Raw genomic sequence first — 27,410 nt, forward strand, 5'->3', positions numbered from 1 at the left:
AAGCAGTCAGTCTACCGCATATAGAAAAATGAAAAAATAAAATAAAAACATATCAACTGTAATTGTTGAAACATTACAGTTGATATGTTTTTATTTTCTTTTTTCATTTTTTAAGATCTTAAAGTAGCCATTGATGCATCTCCATACCCATGTATAATTCATTTCGACTGCAAGACATCGTTTGAACTAAACAAAGGAAAAATATTAAAGAGGGATAGAATGACTGTTTTAGTTAACATTAATGGAAATTCTTACCTAATTGGAGTGCCTCCACTGGCATCATCCACCAGTGAAGATCATTTTTTTGGTATAATAGATTTAATTAAAGAATATCAACTTACATCAAAAACTAGAGGAATATGCTTTGATACAACATCATCCAATACTGGGACATATAAAGGGTCCGTTTCAAGAATTTATAAAGAACTGAAGAAAAATATTTTCTCAAAATAGGCTGTAGACATTATGTGAACGAACTAAGAATGCTTCACTTTTGGAAATTAGTGATCAATGATAAAACAAATGAACCTGATAATCCTCTTTTCAAAAAATTCAAAAATATTATTGAAGAACCTAATTTTAATTATAATCCAATACAACTATAACGGTTTGATTGGAATAACATTAAAAGCAATCTTTTAAAGAAGGCAGCTGAGAATTCATTAATATTTTGCAGAGCTTACATTGGTAAACCAGGTATTAAAAGAGATAATAGAAGTGAGCTTGCAGAATTAGTTGTCACTTACTCATCCCCTGTTACATATAAAGTACACAAAACAGGTGCTATTCATCATGCAAGAATTTTAAGAAAAGCAAATTATTATCTAAAGCTTCAGCTTCTATTCAACCAATTTACATTTGTTCTAGAAAATGATAAACTAAAAACTGAAATTAGGTTTATTACAGAATTTATTATTTGCTTTTATGCAAAATGGTATTAACAATCTGAGGATGTCATCAAAGCTCTTTTTCTTGATATTACAGCCATACATCAAATGCATCTGTACAAGAAGGTATGTACAAACCCAACTGCTGTTGATGCTGTATTGGAATCTCAGTATAAACATTGTTAGTATTTGGACTCAACAATGATACCTCTAGCTTTGCTAGATGGTGATTCAACATTAGAGAAGACAAAAATTGCATCAGCAATTCTGCAATTTGACATGCCTAGCTCTGACTATTATAAGTCTGAGAACAAAGTAAAACAAGATATCAAGAAAATTTATAAAATGAATTTAAATATTGGAAAAAAACCACCATCCCTGTCTGTCTTAGTTAATGACTTTTCTTACCTGATTTTGGACATGATTGGTCTTGATAAGCGACGAGTTAAAGACTGACTCTCACTTCCACCAAACTATTGGCATACCCAATCATGCTTTAAAAGTTTTTAAAAATATGCTGAAACTTTAATATTTGTAAATGACCATTCGGAATAGTCTATAGGTATGATGGCGCAGTATATTCAAAGATATTCTAATGAAACTGAAAAACAAAATATTGCTTACTGTAGACAAAGTTCGATCTGAATTCAGATCACCAGGACAAAAATCAAGTAAAATTTCAAAGATTAAGTTAAATGATGGGGTGGTGTGATGCAGAAAAAGATAAAGAGATAAACATTATTAATGTTAGTCAAATGTATTTTTATCTTTTATAATATTTTGAATATACATTTATCTTTTTGTTTATTTTTTTCAATAAAAATAAATAGTAGTTTTTTCAATATATATAAAAATTTTTGAGGCGTAATAAGAAAACCATACAGTTTTAAACTAAAATATAGTTCTTTATATAGTAAGCAAAAAAAAAAAATTTGAAAAAAATATATTTAACTCCTCCCTCAAGAGGTCTGAAAATGACCACTTTTCGGTTATTTTTTATATATTTGCCCCAAATTTAGAGGTATGGTTTTTTTGTTTTCAAAATTTACTTTTTTTGACTCCCTCTAATACATATGTATAAGTATATATATATATATATATATATATATATATATATATATATATATATATATATATATATATATATATATATATATATATATATATATATATATATATATATATATATACATATATATATACATATATATATATACATATATACATATATACATATATATACATATATATATATATATATATATATATATATATATATATATATATATATATATATATATATATATATATATATATATCAGTCTTTAATACCAGTCTTAACTACCAGTCTTTTGTTTAATAAGTCTTTTGTAAATAATTCCGATCTTTTGTTGATTAAACAAAATATCGGAATTAATTTCTAAACGTAGGCACAAAAAGAAGTTTCTCCTAAAAAACTATAAAAATAAATAAGTTCAAATAATATTTACATTAACTACCATTTTTTAAAAAAACATTTAAAAAAATAGCATAAGTAAGCATTTCTAAAGAATTCTTTTTATAATATTGTCAGCAAATTCCACAAATGTGTGAAAATTTACAGTAGTTAAGACATTTGCAACTTCCTGTAATTTAATTTTTGGTATTAATTGAAGTTTTATTAATTTGATCATTCAATTCTGATGAATCTTTGTTGATGAAACACAGTGTTAAATGGAAAAAATTTTTGTTAAGTGATTTTCTACTAATATATAAATCAATGGATTTTGTTTGTCAAGCTTCTTAAAATTAAAGTTACTTAGTTACCCAATTATTACTTTTTTTGACAATTAAAGTTACTTAGTTACCCAATTATTGTCATTTGCCGAATTTATAAGCAGAAGTCAGAGACTATTGAAGGAAAAAAATAGGGGGAGGAGGGGGGGGGGCTGTTAATTTTTGTTGATTGTTGACAATGGTCAATTGTTGGAGGGCAGGTCAAGAAAAGTTGAAATTCATTACATCACTTTTTTTGACAAGAGGGAAGAGGGGAGGCTGCTAAAAATTGCTAAACATTGTGGTTATAATTAATGGACAGCCCCTGAGTAAAGATTATTATTATAGTATAAACTATACAATACTATAAACTTATAAATCTATATTGGGCTCTCTTTTAATCTTTTTTTTTGTTTTGATTTACTTATTAACTGCTGATTCATTCAATGAAGGAAATTTTTCGGAGAAATGAATTCACTCATTTGAATTCATTATTATGATAATATTTTGGTTCAAAGCTTTTTCAATGTCTTAGACCTTTCACAAAGAGGCCAATAACAAAGTTCATTCCCACAAAAATGAAGAGAAGCAGTTTGAGGTGAATGTATTCAATACCATACTTGATACTCAACAAATAAGAGACAAGCTGCAGAAAAGACAACAAACATGATCTCACTCTTATGGCTCTTAGAAACTAATAGTAGATTGAGTAAAGAAGCAGAAGTCAAACCACCTTGGAGAAGTTAGTCCACCACCTTGGAGGAGAACTTGGAGGAGAACTTTATCTATGTTAACAATGTGGATGAGAAAAAACTTTTAAGAGAGGTTCATCATCTGGACACTCTGAAGCCCGCCAATCTTTTTAATCTAAAAGAATTTTTAATTTTGGTAAAGCTGTTAAATGGGATCTAACAGAAAGGTCAATATTCTCTCTTTGAACTAATATGCATTTTGATACATATTTTCAACAAAATCCCTTTTTCAGTTGCCAAAGGAGAGTGGTCTTTCAGTAAACTTGGTCTAGTCAAAACAGCACAAAGATCTATAATGACTCAAAACCAGCTTACCAATATCCAAGTTATATTTATTGAGCACAATCGTGCAAAAACTCTGGGCTACAACAAAATCATTTTAAACATCGCTATGAATAACGCCTGAAAAGTCAATTTTGAAAAAGCCTCTTTGACTAAATTAAAACTTTTTTAACTAATACAAAAGGGTTGGGGTGGGGGTTGGGGAGGGGTGTGGTAAAGTGTATTTTAAAAACAGACCTACTTTTTATAGGGGGGAGGGGAACTTAAAAGTACGCATAGCAACAGGAGCGAAAGGGGTCAAATTAAATTTTTGATGTAAGTACTTTACAGTCAACCTCTTATTGATAAAGCCATGAACAGCATCTGTTCCATGTTTCAAATGGTCTGACACTGTAACTTTGACAACTTTGTTTTTCACCTTTTAGAAAATAAACAAAGGGGTGCAAAAATGCCTATCTGTTATTCCAGTGGAATATAGACAAAATTTATTAGTTTAGTTAGGTAGGGTAGGTTTTGTCTAAAATAAAAAAGGTAGAATAGGTTTTGTCTAAAAAAAAAAAGTTAGGGTAGTTTTGTCTAATATATAAGGTATAAAAAGGTTTTGTCTAATATTATGACAAAATTGACAGACTTGCATTCTGTATTAGAAAATTAGAGGTTTCTTCAAAGTCAAGGAGAACTGAATATAATTTTCTTAATTTTCTAGCTTGCATTTTTGTGAATTAAAAAAAGAGTATTCTTTATTGTCCACCTGTCTTGAGTGAGTGTAAAAAGAGTTGCTTATTTAGACTTTTACAATGTTTTGTCAAATTTTGACTTGATTTGAGTCATAATATAGTCTTTGTCTTTTAATCTTTCTTTGCTTTTTTATTGAAGCGATTTCAATTTTACAAAACGTAGCTATCTCTACAACTAGTATATTGGCAACAGTGTGTTATCAATTTTATGTCTTCTGTGTGTAACTCTTTTTTTGAAACAAGCTTGAAAGGTGTGCATCTAGAAATACTTAAATCTTCTTTTAATCTAACATAAATTTCTTTTTCTTGGGGTTTATTTTCTGTGGTATCAAAATGTTTGTAATTTAGTTTATTTCTGCAACTAGAGCAGATTCTTTGACCAGTAATTAAACCAAAATCTTTGGTATATGAAAGACTAATACATCTATGAGAATCTATGAAGTAAAAGATAATGATTGTTAAATATTGTTTAACATTTATTTATTAACGATGGTATTTGCTTAAATATTAAAATTTACTTTTCACTATTTTTGTGTGCTTGTTCAAAGAACTACAACAATACTTTTGATGTTTAACCTTGTATCACACCAAGTAAGTTTTTGTGTGATAATTACAAATAACTTTTGTAGCAGTGGAAGTTGAAAATCTTATTTAAAGCTTTCTTGTTTTATCTGTAAAAGATTGAACATGGTGTTAAATCTCAACAATATTGTATATATATATATATATATTTTTTTTTTTTTTTTGTTATTCACCTCCTCAAGGCCGAGAAGGCCACTACAGATGAGGAGGCTACTTAATAGTGGTTATAACCCTCTCTCAACTCTATAACTCCGAAACACGAACCTTGAGGAACAAGGCCGCTGCGCGGAGAAACAAGTTGATATATATATATATATATATATATATATATATATATATATATATATATATATAACAAATAAAAACAACTCTTGATGGAACTCTGAGTTTCATGCTTTCCGGCAATCATCAGCCATTGTGCATTTTACTTCTCAAAGAAAGAAGCATTTCGATATTGGTTTTGGTTAAATATTTCTTAAAAACATTTGTTTTGAAAATTTTTAAATTTATTTTTAAACATTTGATTTGCAAAATTTAATAAGATAGCGCTGTTCATTTAAAAATTTAAAACCTTTTTGCTTGAGGATTTAAATTTGCAGAACATGCTTTTCTCCCATATATGCACAAAAAGTTTCAGCAAAATCTGAGATGGTTCATGAGGAACCTTAATTCAAATTGGCATAAAATCCAACTAATATAATTAGTAATAAAAAAATTACTAATAAAATACACTACTCATAAACATTGTACTCATTACATGGGACATCATACTGTAATAATTAAACAAATGTTCAAAAAAAATTTATATTCTTTTCAAATTTTTGATTGCGAGATAAAACTTTTATATTGTTTTTCTGAACCAAATTTGAAAGTTTTAATAAAAAATTCACAAAAATATCTGATATTAAATACAAAATCTTCTTGGTATTTGTTATGGTGTTTGATAATGGAAATATGAAGTTGATGTGGAGATAACAAAGTAAACCATAATAAATTAATAACATAAAAAACTGGTTTTCAAGAATATCAAAAAGTAGTTAGCATCTGTTAATGTAAATGAAGTACAAAATCTTCATTTATGAAAATTTAAACAAACTTGTGTCTGAAAAGAAATAATTTCCAATGTTTTTTTTTTTTTTTTTATTGAGAAAAAAAAGCTCAAGATAATAAAAGTAAAAAAAAAATAAAATTTTGCGTATTTAGCCATTATGATTTATGGCAAATCAATTTTATTTTTTGCTTATCATCTTTTTGTTTGTTTTGTTTTTATTTTTGCAAGAATAAATCTGTGTGTAATATATTTATAAATAAAAAAAAAAAAAAAATAGACTTTTGTTTATGTTTGGCTTGAATGCAAATAATTTGTATAATTATTTTGTTTCTAGATATTTATCCATAACTCAAATTCTCACCCAACAGCTGTAAAATTTACAATCTTTTTATAAAATCATATCTATACCTATTTAATTTATTCTATATCTATCTATATATATATATATGATTTCATCCCAAAAAAAACAACATTTCATAAGAATATTCTTGTTAAAATCATTTCTATACCTATTTAATTTATTCTAAATCTATCTATATATATATATATATATATATATATATATATATATATATATATATATATATATATATATATATATATATATATATATATATATATATATATAAATATATATATATATATAAATATATATATATATATATATAAATATATATACGATTTCATCCCAAAAAAAACAACATTTCATAAGAATATTCTAAATTTTATTTAAAACTTGTAATTTTATTTTTATTTTAAAATTTTTTGATACCTGTGCGTATATTTTCATATACAATTGTAACTGCTGTATTACGGTCACATCGACTATGTTCATGTTCAAAACCCATAGCATGAAGCATTTCGTGCAATACAATACCTAAAAAGATTTATTTATGATTTTTAATAATAAAGTTCACATTAATGTAATGTTTTGTAAAATTTATGCTAAAAATGGCATGAAGCATAGATGTAATGTTAGGTTATTAATACTACACCATTGACATAATATCGGTCATTAATATTACATCGCTAACATTAAATCATTGACTTAACATTACATCATTAACACAATGTAAAGTTTATATTAAACATACAGTGGCGTGCTAGCCCCAGCAGCTATGCATAGAATCCAGCATGGGCCTTAAGCCCATGAAAACATCTATGCATGGAATCCAAAATAGGCCTTAAGCCCATAATAGAAGGGCTTTATGGGGAAAAAATTTTTACTATATGCTGAAAATGATCAACAAATAAATTTTTATTAACTTTATTTATGATTCCACAAATTTAATTCTTTATTGTCTGATTTAAAGTATTAAACTTGAAGCATGGTTTGTATATTGCCCTCAAAACAAATTCGCAAAAAGTCTTATTACGTCACATAAATTAAAAACATAAATAGATTTCAATAAATAAAAGAAATTGCAACAAAGGTTAAATTATTTGTGAAGGTCAGATAGAAATTTGCAATTTAATTAAAAAAAATTTTAAGTGTGAAAAGATAGATTGTTGCTTTGAAATGTGAAAAGTTATAAAAGTTATACTACTAAATTTAACTTCAAAAAAAAAAAAAATCTTTTTTTTTTAAATTAATTTTACAATAAAATTATGCTATTTTAATAGTTTAAATTTATAATTCTCCTCAGGAATGTGAAATTTGATTAATTTTTATGGACTCTAGAGTTAAAAAATAGGAACTCCTTGGACACCGGACTTTATTTTTAATATCTTTTTTGAGTCAATTAAGTGGAGATTTTAGGGATAAAATAGTGCCTGAAATGCTACAGTAAACAATATGAAATAGTTCCTGAAATGCTAGAGTAAGCTATAAAAGTTTCAATTATGGTGTAAAAAATTATAATTCGTTATTGATTTTAATTCTTTGCTAAAAAAAACTAATTCATTCAAGTTGAAGGTATTTCTTTGAATATACTTTAGAAAACAGATTTGTTAACTTCAAGTTTACATGTGATAGTGGCGTCGTAGCTAAATTTTGAATTTTTTTAGCACCTTGTAAGCACCAAGTTCCTAGTTCAATTACTGTGCTCAACTTGTTTCTTCACCCATCCACTTTTTTTTTTCATGGTTCATGTTTTGCAGTAGAGTTTTTGGAATTAGACTTTATTGTTTTTGTTTTGACATCCATTATAGTGCAATGGCATTTCTTGACCCAAGAGCTATGTTTGAATAAAACATAACTACAATTCTATGCATTTTATTAGTTATGTTTGTTTTGTTGTCTATTTACAGTTTAAACTTTTTTGGGTTTCATTATCGTGTTACTTAAATATTGTTATTTCCAGATACTTTATGCTAATTGTGTGCTTCACTTTATTATCCCCGTGTTTCCATTTTATTTTGTTTCAGATTGAAAACAACAAAAATTTACTACTTATATAAATTTACAACAAAGAATTTTGGAGCAAAGAAAACAACTTATAATTAAATATATTACTTTCTTTATCAGTACTTTTCTGTTAGTTTAAACAATATCATTAGAAAAACGCATTAGAAAAATACCTTTTTTTTACTTTAGCATCAACACAGGTTTAAATGTGTAAATAATTGCGCCTAAGCAATTTGGTATATAGCTATTAGTGTACACCAAAGGTTTTGTACACCACATATGCTGTGATTCGCCTCTTATATTCTTTAAAAGCAATGTATGACATAAACACATTGCACATTTTTGAATACTGGAAGGCTTGCCATACGCAGCGTAATTTAATACATTTGTGCTTTTACTGGTTTAAAGTTTTGTAACTGTTTGTTAAACAATTTTAAATTAATAAACTTATAGATTGTTAATAGCAGTTTGTTAACAATATAAAATTAAAAAATCCTAGAGGAGGACAATTTTTATGAAGGCATGACTCCAGGTAAAAACAAGGACTACTGGATTCAGTATTCTGACTTCTCATACCTAGTTTCCCTAAACATAAGAAATTGCTGTCAGACATAAAAAAAAAATTTTTTAAACAAAATTTATATATGTATAGACATTAATGCGATTCAAGCAGAATTGGATATATTTATTGAATATTTTATTGTAGAAATAATAATTCAAGAAAATTTGACAACATTATGAAAACATCTAAAGAAATGAAAAATTATTTTTAATATTTAGACTTATCTAAAACACATTAAAATAATTTGAAAACAGTCTAACTTTAGACCTATTATTTTTTCAATTAATGCCTATAATTATAAACTAGCTAAATATTTTAGTAATTTAGCACCAATAAGCGTAGCATTAAATGAAAGAACAGCAAACAAAAAATGATAGTAGATGGGATTTCTTAATGCTTTTGAGTATAGAGAAAGATGTTGTTGACCACTAAAAAATTTATTGTTATAGGGGCACTTTTGGAAACATTTAAAAACTGCAGAATATAACTCTAAAACTATTAAAATAAGGCTATATATATATATATATATAATATATATATATATATATATATATATATATATATATATATAAAGACTTATATATGTATATATATATATATATGCATGTATATACATATATATATATATATATATATATATATATATATATATATATATATATATATATATATATATATATATATATACATACATACATATATATATATTAACCCCCCCCCCCCCTCCCTTCAAGTTTAGATGGCCCTGAGCATTTTTCATATTGATTTCAAATATGCAACCCATTTTTTACCATCCCATCAAGTTGTAAAGATTTGGGTTCAAATCTTTAGCATTTGGGTTAAAAACGCTAATATTGCAAATAAAATATTATTTAAAGTATGTACACTTGGGTTTAAAAATAATTTTCACAGAGATTTTAAAAAACATAAATTTACTTAAAATTCACTGACATAAAAATATTGTGAAAAAACACTAAAGACTATTGAAACAACTTTTAACAAAATGTTTCTCAGCAATAAAAAAACAACTTTTAACAAAATGTTTCTCAGAAATAATTAAACAACTTTTAACAAAATGTTTCTCAGAAATAATAAAACAATTTTTAACAAAATGTTTCTCAGAAATAATAAAACAACTTTTAACAAAACGTTTCTCAGAAATAATAAAACAACTTTTAACAAAACGTTTCTCAGAAATAATAAAACAACTTTCAACAAAATGTTTCTCAGAAATAATAAAACAACTTTTAACAAAATGTTTCTCAGCACTAATAAAAGTATTATCTTTAATACAGAAAATCTCACAAATTTTAATTTCCACCGTAAATTACGCAACCACAAATTCTATTTATATCAAAAAACGTTTTTTTCATTTAAAATAAATAAATAAAATTTATGGAACAGTTTATTGATTAATATTATGAAACATTTATATAATAAACTATTTATGCTAACACATATGCAACATAAATAACAGACTGCGTTTTTATAACCAGCTAAAATAATGCCCCACAAAATAAAAACCACACAAAAATGAATTTTTCTTTCTCCACATCAAGGCTGCATAAAAATGTTTAGAACTTTTTTTTTGTTGTTGTTGTTGTTATTTTATTTTTTTTATCTTTTAAATAATAACGTATTTTTTAAAATTTTAATTACATATTTCATAATATATTCTTTATATATATTTAATAATATACTCTTTTTAATTCTAACATTTACATTAAATTTTGCTGTAAAGCTAAACAAAGCCTTTTAATTTTGAAAAATTATTTGAGGATGTGTGGTAGTGGTGTAGTGGTACAGTGCTCAATTCATAAACGAGAGGTTCTAAGTTCAATCCCCACCACATTCCTGGTAGTACAGTGCTCAACTTGTTTTTCTTGTTCGTCAAGTTTTGTGTTTCGGAGTTATAGAGTTGAGAGAGGGTTATAACCACAATTAAGTAGCCTCCTCGTCTGTAGTGGCCTTCTGGGCCTTGGGGAGGTGAATTAATAAAAAAATATATTCAAATACAAAATAGTCAAAAAATATGCAAACACATTTGAATATCAAAACTTTAAATGCCCAAATAGATGGTTCAATGTGTGGATATATTAATGTATTTTAAATTTGCTTTTTGTTATTTAAATCTGTACATAAAAATGTAATCATTTAAATACCTGTATATTGGCACCCATCACCAATGTTGATTTGTTGGCTTCCTCCAACTCTACCCACATAACTCCAACATCTATGAAAAAATATTATAACTTTTTAACTCCAATAGGTATCTCAACTTACAACCCTACATACGGTATGATGATAACAACAATAACTGCAATGATATACCTTTCTAAACTTTACTGTCAACACTAGTTCTTGCATACAATAAAATATATACTAAAATTACTGTTCGTGAAATTATACAAAAAAATATTATAACTTTTTAAAATGTTTAAAACCTAGAATTCGAAGATATTACATAAATTTTCATAATTAAAAAACAATCAAATAAAATAACACAAGACAATAGGTATTTTTTGGTGATTTTAAGTAAAATTAACTTGCCAAATTTTTTTAAAATTTTAAGACAGAATAAAAAAGTTTTAAATTGTTATCTTGTTAATTTAAAGTTAGATTTATAAAGATTTAATCTAATAAATGTTGCTCAATAAACTTGCTCAACATAAAAAAGGCTATACTGAGACTACGGTGAACTAGATTGTAGCCAGATTATTTCCAAGGTATCAAGTTTTTTTTTTTGCACCCTACAGTTAAAAAACGCCAAATGCCAGGATATTTATAAAAAAAGCGTTGTTTCAAATCATGTCTTCTCCTGTTACTTATCATCACAAATGTCAGTCTAAACACGCTTTGCGTAAATTTGTAGTTTTTCACACATTTTGGAGAATTTGTAGTAGTTTTTTATAAGTCAAAGGATAATAACATTGAAGAATTTTTTAAACAAACATATTTTACATATTTAAAATAAAACTTAGCAATTATGACAATCGGCAGTAAAAACCTCAGTGACAATTTAGAATTACCTTATTAAAAAGATCAGAGTGATTTTTAAAAAATGCATTAATGAAATAATGAAGATTTTCATTAACATTCAGTTTTTAGGTGAAATTCATTCAGATTTTATATTAGTCAAAATGAATTAACTGATTTGGCAAGTGATTTTTGGCCTTAAAAAGAAAAAAGCTTCATAAATACTAGCATCAAGACTAAATGAGAAAGAGTTACTTAAAAAAAGAGCAAAGATATCATTTTTAAGAATCAGAGAAAGTAATGCGGTAGTGGTGTAGTGGTAGAGCGCTTGCTTCATAAGCGAGAGGTTCCGAGTTCGATTCCCGCCATGTCCCTGGTAGTACCGCGCTCAACTTGTTTCTCCGCGCAGCGGCCTTGTTCTTCAAGTTTTGTGTTTCGGAGTTAAAGAGTTGAGAGATTATAACCACAAGCAACCTCCTCATCTGTAGTGGCCTTCTCGGCCTTGGGGAGGTGAATTATAAAAAAAAAAAAAAAAAAATCTCTGTAGTAACTCAAAAGTAACATTAGATCTGTATTTTGCCATAACACTCTTAGTTTACTGAAGAAGTTACAGCTTTTAATTTCCAAGCCAAACAAATGGCAAATATTTATTGATAGCTTAAAACAGACCTTAAAGTGTATCTACATAATAATAACTTATTCTGGCACAGTCCCAATCAACCATCGTTCAATTCCTTGTAAAGAATGTGAAGAAATCATTAATGCAATGCAAAAAAAAACTGGATCATCTGTGTTTACCTTAAAATGGTGTGAAAGAAATTGTTACCTTAAACTAAAGATCTTCACATTCTGCATTATTCACTTTTCAATAAGAAAAAACAATATTACTATCTCTACGCGTAGGACTTTACAAAGAAGTTTGTAAAATTATTTTTAACTGATGGTGACTGTTTCGTGTATCTTTTAATTACCTGGACCATCATTTAAAAATTAAGTTTTTATGTTTAACAGCCCACAAGTTTATCAGCTTATCAAAGATGAACAGTACATTGGGACATTGAACTGTTCATCCTAAGAAAAAAACTTGGTTGTTTTTCAAGTTGGTTACTATTTAAGCCCTCGAGAAGAATGTTTGGTTATCATTTAAAGATTTTTATCAAGAACCTTCTAGGATATATATCAGCAAGTAATTACAGAGGAATTGTTCAAAAACTAATGGAAAGAAGACAAAATAAAAAAAAGCTATCCGATAATTCAAGACAAAGGAATTGGCTTTATTATAATATACCAAATTAATATTTTTGTAATGTCATATGATCAGCTTTCTTGAAATTTTTGATGCTGGTAATAATAAGCCAAGTAAACGCTTTCAACAAAATGATTGAATGAACTAGAAAATTGTTACCAGTGTAGGTGCAATGAACATATAAAGGATGACTATTGTAAAAGTATCAAACATGGTAGCTTTCAAGTTAACCATTCAAGGAAGAGCTATTAATGTAAATTTTTCCCTTTAAACTCTTTTCACAACGACAATATACCTGTTGATTATCACAAGCTGATAACAACAAAACTCACTGTAACAATCTTGCAACATATTTAAAATATTACGATCAACTTTCTTTTTCCATGAGTGCATTATTCAATGTTTAATGTTCTTGAAACATAATAAGCGTGTTTTTCAAATCCAGCTGTTCTTTACACTAAACAACCCCTATGGAGTTGTTTTGTGTAAAGAACAGCTGAAGTGAAAAACATGTTTAAATGGCATCATAGTGAACTACAACTTTTCTTTATTGATCATTGCAAGCTAATAATGGTGCATGGGATAGCATAGTTTTTTTGTTTTGTCAAAGCTACTTCATTGTTTCTTTCATACTTCTAAATTATTTATTTATACTTCTCAAAAAATTAATTTAAATAAATGAAGCTACTCTTTGACAGAAGCCATTCTAGGTATGTTTTTAACTGATATAACTCTTATTGTTAGAGAGAAAATGAGTTGAAAAGCATTATCTATTATTGATACCTTTCAAATACCTATTTATTTCACTCCTAATTTTTTTTCTTTCCTGCCATTTAACATCTTTTTCTTTGACATTATTGTCTTTTAAATGACCTATCCCTCCACATATATAACATTTTATGTTACAATAAAGATAATTAGATGATCCATGTATATATCATTTTATGTTACAATAAAGATTGTTAGATGATCCATGTAAACATAAAAATATTATTTACCATTTTTCTCCAACATTGTCAGAGCCTCAACATTGTGCACTCTATCATGTTTCATAGTGCCCCATTTAGTACTACATATAAATTCAACATCTCTGTATGCTGGTTTATACTCTCTTGTTAAAGAACTTTCTAGAAATAACTAACTACTTTTATTTAGGAAATATATATAATAATATATATTTATATAATTTAATAATATATATAATAATAATATTATAATAACTTATTATAATAACTATTTTGAAATTTTCATTCAAAAATATTTTATAATAAAAGAATTATTTCTATTATAAAAGAATTAATTTTTTTTAATTCATAAATTCACCTTCCCAAGGCTCCAGAGGGGGTAGGACAGTTGATAAGGCTACTCATTTTTTTTTTATATAAATTTATTTGAAACTCTCTCAACCCTAAGCTACAAAATCTTGTTAAACCGTTAAACCTAGAACGCAGACTTTAAGTAACAGTGCCCAGGTTATGAATTGATGATAATCTTATAATCAACAAACTGTACTTTGCCAAAACCCTCCATCTCATGCAAACATGCAGGAGCAAGAAAAGATCCATTGTAACTTTTTTTCATACATTGTTCCACTCAATAGAGTTCTAGAAATAAACAAGGTGGTGCATGGAGAAACAGGTTGATTTTATAAAAAAAATTAACATACATACCCATTAGGTGCAGTCGTAAAAGTAACATAATCTAATTCATAAGTCCATGGTATCCAAACTGGAGGATTGTTAACACACGAGTAATTTTTCATGTGAGCATTTAACATGTTAATAGATTGTATGATGACATTACTATAGTCTGAAGTAAAAACAAAATTAAAAATAAAAACTAATCAATAATATAAGTTTTTAATATAAATAAAAATATATTTAAAAATATAAATGAAAATATATGTAAATATATAAATGAAAATATATGTAAATATATAAATGAAAATATATGTAAATATATAAATGAGGAAAAAAAATCCAATATAAATACGTATGCAAAACAAGTATTATTGACAATAATACTTAAAACCTTTGAAAAAAAATTATTATTGAAGGTATTTTCAAACAATTTAAAACTTTTTATCAGCATAATTAAAATAATAAACATAATTTAACAAAAAATTTTTTGGTTTTAAGTTGTATCTGATTGAAATACAAAATTACTTTGGATTGAAAAAATTATTTAAAAATAAATTTTCACTGCAAGTTCATGTTATTTTTTAGTGGCTTAATGCTTGTATAAAACAAATATCTATAGTATTTGATACACTGTATATCATAACTTATGATCTATGGTATATCATAAAAAAATAATGTTTTATGATATACCTAGATACATATATACCTCATTAAGATATATAGGTATCTTGGTATATCATTAAAAGTTGTATTTTTGTGATTTTAATTATTTTATATAAAATACATTTACCTTGGCCTTTTGACATATCTAAAACATAAGGGACACTTGGTTGTCCAGCAGTATTTTTCCATAATGGTGGTAACTCACGTCTTTTTCCTAATTGTAATCAATACAAATTGAATATCAGTAAACACATTATTTTATTTAACATATTTTATATTAAGCAATTTTAATCTATATAATATAAAATTGTATTCTAAATAACTGATCTCAACCTATCCAAATTAATCTTGACCAGTTATTTAATTTTAATCTTCTAACCAGCCATGTTATTAATACTATACAATATAAAACTATATTCTAAACAATTTATCTTAACCAATAACTTAAAATCTCTAACCACCCATACTATTAATTACAAAATGATGATTTATAAAAAACTGTTGTCCGGGTTTACAAATAGTGAAAAATTTCATTCAGATTTTACCCTTTTTATCATCACAATCATCACTCTAACTACATATACTTATTATATAAACTTTTCATTTTGTTTTTATCAGTTGATGCAGCAACATTCTTTGCTTGTTGTACCTATTTAGTCAGTTGATGTAAGTACATTTCTTGCATGTTCTAGCTATATAAGTTAGTCAATATATGTATGCTACTGTCAATTAAAAAAAAAATTTAAACAGTATAAAACAATAAAAAAAAACAAAATCTAGTCATTATTGCAGTTGATGTACTTCAGTATAAAGTACTAAAGTACTTGCTAAAATAGTACTCTAGACATAAAGAGAAATTTATAAATAAATTTAAATATAAATCAAAAAATCTTTTATCAGAATTAGAATAATTTTTAAAACATAACAGAAGACTCAGTATTGTGAATGGTCAGATATAACACAAAATAACATTTCCTTTCTAGGATAGATTTTCATTTAAAGATTTAACATATACAACAAATGGATAAAGAGTCGCCTGATTTTTGGAAAAAACAAGATGATTGAACTTGTATAATACATTCTATCATCTTCGGGTTGTTTTTAAGCTGCATTAAAAAGTATGTATGGGCCTTGCTGACATAATAATGATTTGTGAGTTCATATAAGCTGTTTGTTAACTTTTCTAGAAACTAGTCAAGGCTTTTAACTATTGTTTCTAAGGAGCACCTATCAGTTTTCAACCATTGTTTATAATTTATTTCAGAAAGCCTCTATCAGGTTATTTAACTCTTTTTCAATCTTTTGTTTACTTTATTTCCACACCTAATACTCATAAAGCATACATGCTTCATTTTCTAATAAGCATACAGCTAAGGTCATCAGATTTTGATGATTTTGATATAAAAGATTTTAATTTTGATGATAAATACAAACACAGACTGTGTGTGTGCAGCAAGTATACAATATTGTGGTGTTGAAAGAGTAAATGATTTCAATCCTACCTTAGCGATATCATTAGATTGCATAATATAAGTTGATTTTGAATGTACTGTCTAATTGCCTAGATGTATATATTATCCTTTGCTTCTGGCAATAACCTGCTACTACTATCATCCTCATTAAACTTGAAAATTTAATGAGGATGATAGTAGTAGCAGAATTTGAAAAGTTGATCTCTTAGTAAGGACTCCTTAAAAGTTTAGCAAAGCTCTAGCTTGCTTCACCATATATTAAATTGCTTTAAATTCCTATATTGTTTCCTGTATTTTCCAATCTAAAATAACTAATAAAGACGAACTAAGATAATCATGCTGAATGATCTTTTAATAAGAGACATACCATATTATATAATACACACTATATTATATTAATAGGAGACATACCATATAATAAGACAAAAATTTAAATTATCAATATCTATAACAGAGTTATTAGGTAATAAGTAATCTGGGTAATGTCTCTTTTTAACTTTTGTTGTGTATGTCTCTTTTTAACTTTTTGTTGTGTAAGAAAAATCAAAACTCTAACAGTTTTGATTTTTCTTACACAACAAAAACATACATTTTCCCCAGGAATTAAAGCACTGTTTAGCTGATTATGCTCAAAAGAGTATGGTGAAAACAAATTGTACGCAAATTAATATTTGTTATATCAATATTGATATACATGGGGAGTATGATATTCTAAGTAAAAATATTACAAAATTTATATAGAAGCCATTGATATACATAGGGGATTTAATATATACAATAAATAAAAGACCCTCCTCATTAAAATTATGACACTAAAATGTAGCATATAAAAATGACTTTTATTATAAATTATCATATCCCTCATGTTATACATATAACAATTGTATCCGACATAAAACTTTGTAAATTATTGCATATAATTGTAAAATATTGCGTATAATATTTGCATAGAATATCAAACCTCCTATGTATAAGAATCTCATCCGACATAAAACTTGGTACAATAAAGCATATAAAATTAATTTGTTACTAAGAATATCATATATCCCGTGTATAACAATCGTATCCTGCATAAAATCTAATAAAATTAAAATATAAAGTCAACCTGTTACTAAGAATACCATATCATGCTTAAATCCTTGGCACTGTTTCAGTTGCCTACCTCTATCATTTCGATAGATTGATTTTAATAGAGAACTTTATGCTGATTATGAATTGTATAAAAACAGAAATCTGAAAATATCAGGAAAACATATTGAAGTCACATTGTTTACAAATTAATTTCGGACATTAAGATGCACTTCTAAATGTTATAACTTTAAATCACGTCTGCGTTTTTAATTTTCCAGAATATCATATCTCTATATCGGGCTTTTCCAGCAGCCGTATTCACATCTCTCCGTTAAGGTTAACGGAGCTTTTGTCTTAAATTTCATTACATTATTTCTAAGTAAAGAAACGATGAAAATTTCTATAAATTCGTTTAAATAAAACTAATACCAAAATAAAACATTTATGTTTAAAAAATCATATTTTTAAAGAATTTTTTTATTAATGTAGTTAATAATAATTTTTTGACTACCACTCCGTTAAGTTTAACGGAGAGATGAGAATACGGCTGCAGAATATCTTATCTGGATCCTCCATATCTGAGTTTTTCCAGAATATCATTTCTGGATTCTCCGTATCTAAGCTTTTCCAGAATATCATATCTCCGTATAGGTTCTTAGAACGCCGAATTCTAAAGAGCGGAAACGCCGAAATGCTGAAAAACCTTCTAAGAGAAACTGAACAAAAAAAGGAATGAAAGCAATGAAAAACCGGAAGTCAACCCCCGAATTAATGTTTAAACTATTGTTTTGAATTTTATTATAAAATTCAAAGCATGTAAAATTAAAAAAATAGTGTAGCAATAAGTTTTATATTGCTATGGCATCTGTGTATCGTACATCAAAGTTAGAGTGATTTGCAGCAATTAAGTAAGTTTAGTGGAATGCACAATAAGAGAAAAGTCTGTCACTAATGTTAAATATGCACAATAAGAGAAAATCTGTTATCAAATCAAATCAAATATATTTTGAAATAGTTTTTAATAACATTTCAAGGAAATTTACAATTGTACAAGTACTAATATAAAGTAAATACCTGAATATACAACATAACCTTATAGTCAATGATGAAAATAGTAATAATAACTGATAACAATAATACTAATTATAATAATAATGATAATAATAACAATAATAATAACAATAATAACAATAATAATAATAGTAATAATAATAATAATAATAGTAACAAAATGATAACAATTATAATAAAAAGAGAGTTTTATAAATAAGGACAGTAACAGCAGCAACAAAAATTTAGTGAATAATGACAGCGACAACAAACATTTAGTATGAAGTAGAGAATGGTTGAATGAAAAGAAATAAATAAATAGATAGATAAATAAGGAATGGCAAATATTGGAACTAATATTAATAATATTAGAATTAAAAAAGTTTTAAAATGGCAGATGGAAAAAAATTTCAAAATGTTAAAAATATCAAATAAAAAACTGAAGGATCATGAATTGATATACATAATAAAGAATTCCAATATTAATTTGTAGAAATATTTAATTGTATTTTTTTTTAAATAGTTAAAAAGCTTGATTTTTAATTCAGAGATTGAATTGAGCAATTTTAGATCAAGAGGTAGTTTGTTCCATGAGGTAATAGATTAATATTTAATGGATTTATTTCCATATTAAGCAGAGTGGTATTTTGGAATAACTAAGTTTAAGCTACTGATGGAGCGAAGAGGATAGTGACTATTTGTACTTGTAAAGAAGTTGTTGAATGATAGAGGAAGGGTTTTGTGATAATAATTCCAGACAAATTGGCACTTAAGGAATATCACAAGGTCGCTTACTTTTAATATATTGGAAATTAGGTATAACACATTAGATTTAAAGTTATTGTTCTGAAAATTTATTATTTTTAAAGCTTTATTTTGGAGATGGGACAACCTTGAATCACAGCAATAATAAATTTTTTAGTAAATTTTTTGTTGTTAATTTTTTCTATATGTTTCTTTATTCTGTGTTAATTAACACAGATTCAAGATTAATTAATCTGTATTTTTTTAGTCTGCGTTAGTTTTAATTTTTATCAGAAAAATTAGAAATAAAAGAATTGAAAGTTTCTTTTTTTACTTTTTTTTGGTTAAAATTTTTATTTACATAATATAAAGTAATTTTTAAAGTATGCCTGTATCAATAGTATAGTTGATCCATCAGTTTGACAAACCTCAAGTACTTTATTTTACTTATATAAGGGAACAGTCATGTTTTCCTTAAATAAGTTGAAACAACAATAAAAAGCAATATATTTACCAGATATATAGATATTTTACATTAGCATGTTATAAATTATAAAAAATATATATACAGTCTATATTCTGGATGGTTCACTCTAAAATAGCCTGGCTAAATAGAGAAGAGCTGCCATAAACAAAACAAAACATAAACAAATCAAATAAAATAAATAATACACACACAGAAGGTTGGTTTTAGTTGACATTTATATGTATATCTCATATATCTTTTATGGTAGGTGCGCGTAAATCCTGATTTTACGAAACCGTTTTTTCGGCCAAATTCTGTGATACGCTTTTCAAGTTTGTTGAAAAGTTGAACTTTTTTTGCTCTGTTATTTTTTAGAAATATGTATTAACATAGATATTTTTTGAATACTAGAAATATGGAACTTTAATTTTTCAAGGATTTTTTGATGTAAAATTTTATTTATTATGAATTCGATTGTTGTTAAAAATTTGCTTATTTTTTGAACATCATATGTCGAAGGAATGCTGTTCATTTTTCTAATATATTCTCTCACCTTTAAAAACCTTTTTTATTACTATCTGTCTGATTTCATTGGAAAAAATAGCATACTCAGACACCTTAACATTAAACACCAATTAGATAACTTTTTAGGCTTCAATAATGCGATACACTCGCAGTAAGGTGGGCTAGAATGTACAAGTAATAACAATAACGATGTTAGATATAGATTATTTAATTGTACTAAATAGTTATAATGTAGTTAGCAATTGTAATATCATTATATTTACCATTATTTAAATATATTATTTTTTATTTATAAAAATTAAACTTTTTTTTTTGCTATCATGGGGCCAAAAACAAAGTTTGTGTTTTATGGTGAATAAAAAAAGTATTTAACAGCTAATTTTGAATTGCCTCAAGTAGGTATTGACTCTAATACAGAGTGTAATACAGTTCGTAGAAATGAACATATTTTTTTACTATATACAAAAAATAGTGATTCGTTTCTCAAAACATCTCAACAATTCACTAAACATTTTAAGATAGAAACATGTAAAAATCAGGTTAGGAGTCTCATAAATAAACCATTGAATTGGTCGAGAAATTTTAGTAGTGCTGAGGACAGTAAGTGTTTTTTTGAATTTTGCAATAAACCTTTTTTAAGCCATATATCAAGTTTGCCTAATATTGTATTATCATCAGGCTTTTCAGATGTTTCATATACCAATATGAATGTTTTACCTCCTTTATCTAATTGAACATTAACATCTGCAGGTTATAGCGAATGAGACGTAACTAAACATACATATAGAGAGAAATTAAGCCCTACAAAACAAAAACTGAAAAGTAGGCTATCTTACTTGTCTTCTTGGTTTGCTAACTCTTGCAAAGAACGTCGAAACAAGATAGCACTATTAAAAGCTGAATTAAACAGCATTCCAAATCAATTACGTGTTCTAAGACAAAATGTTAAACCAAAAAGAAAAAATAATTAAATCTTTAAGGGCACAAATACCAGCTCTGAAAAAACACACACACACAAATTACAGTAAGCAGGTTCATCACTATAAAGCTGAAAAAAAAGCTTTGAAATTAAATGAAAACGCATAAGTTACGACAAAAAAAGCTTTGAAATTAAATGAAAACGTATAAGTTAAGACAACTCAAAACTAAGCATAATGCTGCTGCTTTGAAAAGTAACAGGGTAATTGTTAGTTTGGAGAATGATTTGCTCCAAGGAGAAAAGAAATGTAACTATGCTAGAAGATGAAAAAACATATTTATTAGAAATAACAATAATAATTTATAAAATATTGTTGTGTAATATATCAACAGGTAACATTCTATGTTTTATGAGCAAAATAGGGCATTAATTGGGTGTTATTTTTAATAATATTCCTCGTCGAAGTATTGTCTAGCAAAGAGCTCGTGAACTTGGCAGTATCTCAGATTTGCAAGCACCAGAGTGGGCTACGCATAATAATAATCCTTCTCTTAGGTTTGATACTACAACACAAGAAACACTCCACATTAATAGCATTAACTTAACATTTAAAGATAAATGTCTTGTGTTTGCTCTAGATCAGTTACCAGAAGGAACAGCATTTGATTATGAAAGTCATATATGCACTTCAATTGATTATATTGGATTTGTTTATTCAGTTTTTTACCAAAGTAGCTTTGGTGAATGTCGTAACTTAATTATTGAAAATATATCTAATACAATGTCAGATAGAGTTGCAGTCAACCATCTTACTATAAGCAAAGTTTGTGCTGAACTGCCGTTTGCACCTTCTTGACACAATTGCAGTTTCATATCGCTCAGCATTACAGTCTCTTGAGTGTGAGAGTTGTTAATTATTTGGAAATGGTTGTATCGCAGCTATAATTGTTTTAACCATGAGCAAAATAAGGTTTATAGACGTCAAAAATGATCCAAAAGGATTTGTAAAATTTTTAGATAAAAACGATCTACTATGAAGTATTATTCCTGGATATTGTGGAAATCGGCTTCATATTCTTTTTCATACTTGTTTCAATTTTTTGAAGCATTACAGTGAGTTTAAACATTTCCTCACTGTTGGAACAGTAAAATGTAAAAGTTTACAAGCAATTCTAAGAGGGGCATTTTGTAATAAAACTGCCATAAAAGAAATGTGCATCCATTGTTTGGAAAACTCTCTACTGAGCCTTGAATAAAAAATTTTTATGTTTTAGCTAAGGATGCAACTCTTAATCATGTTTCTGGTAGTCAGTTAGTGAAAAAAGATTTTGCTAATAATTATAAACTGTGAATCTAATCCAGCTGCTCCGTTTTGCAGAAGAGCAGGTTTTTTGGGAATACTCTTGCCCCTAACATTTTAAAACCAATATATGCTCCATTGCTAACCACTAAAACTCGTATAAGCTTCATTTATAACCGATGCTGTGTTAAATAATATTTAACACAGCATCAAGACAAGCAGAAGTCATTTTTTTAGTTTAAAAAAATTACTTCTGCTTGTCTTGATGCTGTGCAAGTTGTCTTAAAGCGACAATATAAAAGGTATTTCTCACTTTCTATTACAGTGACACTAAAGGTAAGAGACGTAAAAGGAAGGAACTTGGTAGATATATCTTAATGATGTTGTAAATTCGTTTTTTAATGAACACTCTTTTTTTAATAATTTTTGTTAAACTTATTTCATATTAAAAAATTAAAAAAATTAAATTTTCCAGCTTCATCCACGTCATCACTGCTATCTGGCACCCAGATTGAAAACCAAGACCTTCTTGGTAAGTTTTTTACTGCGTTTTAATTTTTGTTTTTCATTTTAATTTTTCAAATACTTGTTTCATTTTTTTGTTTTAAATATAGACTTGTCTAGGAGTGATTTCTTGGTTTGGCGCCAAAGTCACCCTGGGCCTAAATCAAAAAGGGCCTTCCGCATATGGGCCCAGAACGGAGGTAAGGACCTGCCTCAAATTAAATACAAACCTCCTGGTGGCAGAAGGGATGGCAGAGTATTCAGGAATGTAGTTGTTAACAACTATAAATATACTCATAATAAGTTTATATAGATTCACTTAGCTGAATCTATGTACACTTATTGAAGAAAGGTGTATGTATAGTGTGTATGTATATATTTATTAAGTTGATACTTGTATATTAATTTTTGTATATAGTTGAGTTTGATTTTTTTATGAAAAATTTGTGTTTTATAAAAATACTATTTTTCATTACAAAAAAATAATACTTAAGTATTAACGCACCTACCCGAGGTGCGAGAGGTGTACAGCTTCCGAATAATACACTCCTGCACCCTTTTCACGCGTTTATCCCTAAAACCTTTCTTTCTTTTTATACTAAATTGCATGCATTTAGATATGAAAATACAAAGTAATAATCTTGATATTGGGTCAGAGGGTGCGCCTGAAGCCAAAAGGACTTCTATCCTGTCAATCTAAAGTACCCAAACCATATTTGATGGTACCCTGTTAGAATATATTAACAAATACTAATAAAAATTATAAGTTTCAATTGAATAATAATATTTTCTTTAAAAAATCTACGTTTTTCAACATAATAAAGAGTTTTGTAGACGACCCTCTCGCCCTTCATATACCCCTTATGTATACGTAATGCCCTTTGTTAGACCTATCTTTTGATACCAAATTGTATGTGTTTTGATAAGAATTGACCAAGTTATGGCGTTATAAGTTAAAAAAAATTTGATCACAGTTTCTTCAAGAAATCTTTATATCAAAGATTCGGTACTCAAAATGCCATAACATTTTGTAGAATTGTTCAATTTTGATATTTTTATCACCATTAAAATACTGAGTTAAAAACCTTTCCAATGATATATAACAACTTAGTGTTTAATCAATTTAAAAATTTCATGTTACGTACCTATCTATGGTGATATATTTTTTATCACCAAGGATACAATTGTTGTTTCTATTTATCTTGATGTAGCAATTAGTATTTTAATTTAGTTTTGAGGACATATTTTTTAATTTTTTAAAGAGAGATTGTTTTTGATTTATTTTAAATTTGATTCCAGTCCATTAATGCAGAGTATTTAAAGGAATGTATTTTCGGTAAAAATTCATAATCCTGACCGCTTTTTTCTGTATGATAAATAGGCGACTAATGTTTTGATTCCATGATAGAAAATAATATGTGAGGTGAAAGTGAAATAAAGCATAGTAAAAAGATTTTAAAGTTTTTTGTTGTATGAAACGTCTTAGCATGGACATAATGACAAGGGATGTATTCAACTTATTAGAGATATCGTTATAAGTCCAGGCTAAGCTATTGTCTAGCTTTATACTCAAGTGGTTTACAAATTTTTTGCACCAAAGTTTTTCGCATTTAACTTAATTTTGAGCTGCTGGTCTAATTTTTTGTGACAACTTTTAAATAATATTAAATCAATTTTTTTAGAGTTAAGGAAAATTTTGTTGGCGTTTAGCCAGTTGCATAGTTTTTTAAGGTCATAGTTAACGTATTTGTTAAATTTTTTTATGGACTTAAAAGCTTTTGACATGTTATTTATATATGTAAGGAACAGCAAAGGGCTAAGCAAAGATCCCTGAGAAACACCTACTTTGATATCGTTTACGTTTGAGCTTATCCTACTAATGAATACTAATTGAGTACTATTAGTAAGGAAAGGTTTAAACCAAGAGTTTAAAACCTTTTTAACACCATAGTAGGGCAGCTTTTAAATTAGGATGTTCACATCTACAGTGTCAATTGCCTTTTGAAGTTTGATAAAAAATACCACATCCAAACGTTCCTTCATCCAACGAATTTTTTCTGCTACACTTAGTAAAGCAAGTGATGTAGAGTACTTTGTTTGAAAACCAAGTTGTAATTCAAAAAACAGTTTATTTCCTTTGAAGAATTCATATAAGTGGTTAAACATTGGCCTTTCAAGAATTTTATCAATGTTGGAGAGGAAGGAAATTGGCCTATAGCATGGCATAAATAGTTTTGAACCAATTTTAAAAATAGATATAAATTTGGTAGTTTTTAAGTTTTCTGGGAAAACACCACTTAAGAAAGAGATATTAAAAATGTTAGAAAGAATTCTTGAAAGTTTGTTTTAAGGAGTTTTAGAATTTTAAATGATTGCTAAACATATTTATTTTATTGACAGTAAATATAGAGTATTTAGTTTAGCAGCAAACTTCAATTTGTTTACAAAAATTTGTTTGTTAAAGAAACTTTATTGTTATTATTCAATGAAGTCTTTATAAGTATACTAATTTTTTTTTTGTTTGTTTATTTATATTTAGAAAATTGATAAGGAATGCAAGCATTGGAATGAGCTTTTAGTTTTGGAAAGTGCTGTCTATGAAAAAAGGTATGTCCTAATCAAATTATTATAGTAAAACTGTCTAGTAAGAGGAGAATTTGTTATGTTTAGAAACAAAATGAACTTTGTATATGAAGTTTAATACTTTGTTAAAACTGGAAAGAAAACTTTTATATGCATCAGGAATCTTTGAGGAATCAGGACTCTTTGAGCGTTAAAAGGAATTAATTAAGTTCTTTATTATGAGACGAAAAATAATATATTACAAATGAAAAACAAAAAAATTTGTTATACATTCAAGATTTTCAATTCAATTGAAAAAGTAGAACTTTAAAAAAACCAATAATCTCAAAATAATGCAGAAGTCCTGATAAGAAATACGATAAAGAAGGAAGTAAGTTTAAATCTGGATATGAATTCGTTATAAACAGAGTAGCAAGTTTATGGAACACTTTGGGAACACAGAAAAATTATGGTCACAGTGTCAGATGACACTGTTTTTTTTTGAATAACATAGCAAAGTCTTTGCCTGTTGCCCATACAAGTTTGTATTTATGTTTTTAAATAAATTTAATCTTGATTTGATAAGATATTGTCAATCTCTTTAAATTGTTAATTAGAAGGTAACTAATACGATCATCATAGTTTTAAAATAGACAATTTAAGTAGATACGATGGTGTGACACTGATATTAAATTTAGCAAAAGATTATTTTGTTTATATTTTTGTATTTATTTAAAAATCCAATATTTAATTAGTTTTTTGAAATTTTATTTTATTTTTTTGAGACAACAACAAAAAAAAAAAATAGTAATAGATAAAATTGACAAATATTATACCAATCAATTTTAAGATGAAGTTAGTAGGATAGTTTGAACTTTTTTTATGTTTTTTTTGGAATTCATAATGAGATGTAGATTTTTAAATTTATGAAATGTAGATGATAATTTTTAGATATGAACATTTACAAAAATTTACACATTTACAAAAACCCAAATAAACATGATAATTTTGAACATAATAATATAATTTACGTATGCCTATAATGTATAACTGTTTTTACTAAGTATTTAATATTATTTTTTAGCGCCTTTATTGTTTTTTTTTTTTAAATTTAATTTATCAAAAAAAAAATTTTGTTTTCTAAATTATATTTTGTATCTTTTAATAAATCTCAAAATTCAAAATTATAAAAAAGAACATTTCTTTCTTAAAATTAAAATTTATGGCAAACCAACAAGAAAGATTCTTGTTTTATGAGCAGAAATATTCCCTTCAATATATAGAAAGTTTCCGACACCAGTTTCTATTTGCATTTCA

The 27,410-nt window shown here is 26.7% G+C and overlaps 1 protein-coding gene across 2 annotated transcripts in view; it reads right to left on the minus strand.

Annotated features, from left to right (window-relative positions):
• Nucleotides 1–27,410, minus strand: part of LOC136082231 (mucin-2-like) — a 123,307-nt gene that overhangs the window by 46,380 nt on the left and 49,517 nt on the right. The window contains exons 1-5 of one of the 2 annotated variants that reach the window (XM_065800796.1): nucleotides 18,058–18,224; nucleotides 15,608–15,694; nucleotides 14,848–14,986; nucleotides 11,118–11,188; nucleotides 6,819–6,923 (exon numbers count right to left, since the gene is read on the minus strand). In XM_065800796.1, the coding sequence (XP_065656868.1) occupies nucleotides 6,819–6,923; nucleotides 11,118–11,188; nucleotides 14,848–14,986; nucleotides 15,608–15,694; nucleotides 18,058–18,076 (421 nt within the window). In that variant the 5' untranslated portion in view covers nucleotides 18,077–18,224. Of the gene's footprint in view, nucleotides 1–6,818; nucleotides 6,924–11,117; nucleotides 11,189–14,847; nucleotides 14,987–15,607; nucleotides 15,695–18,057; nucleotides 18,225–27,410 lie in introns of those variants that run through there. The other variant, XM_065800795.1, reaches the window with a different exon arrangement.

This window comes from Hydra vulgaris, chromosome 07 (genome assembly GCF_038396675.1).
Source record: "Hydra vulgaris chromosome 07, alternate assembly HydraT2T_AEP".
NCBI lineage: Eukaryota > Metazoa > Cnidaria > Hydrozoa > Anthoathecata > Hydridae > Hydra > Hydra vulgaris.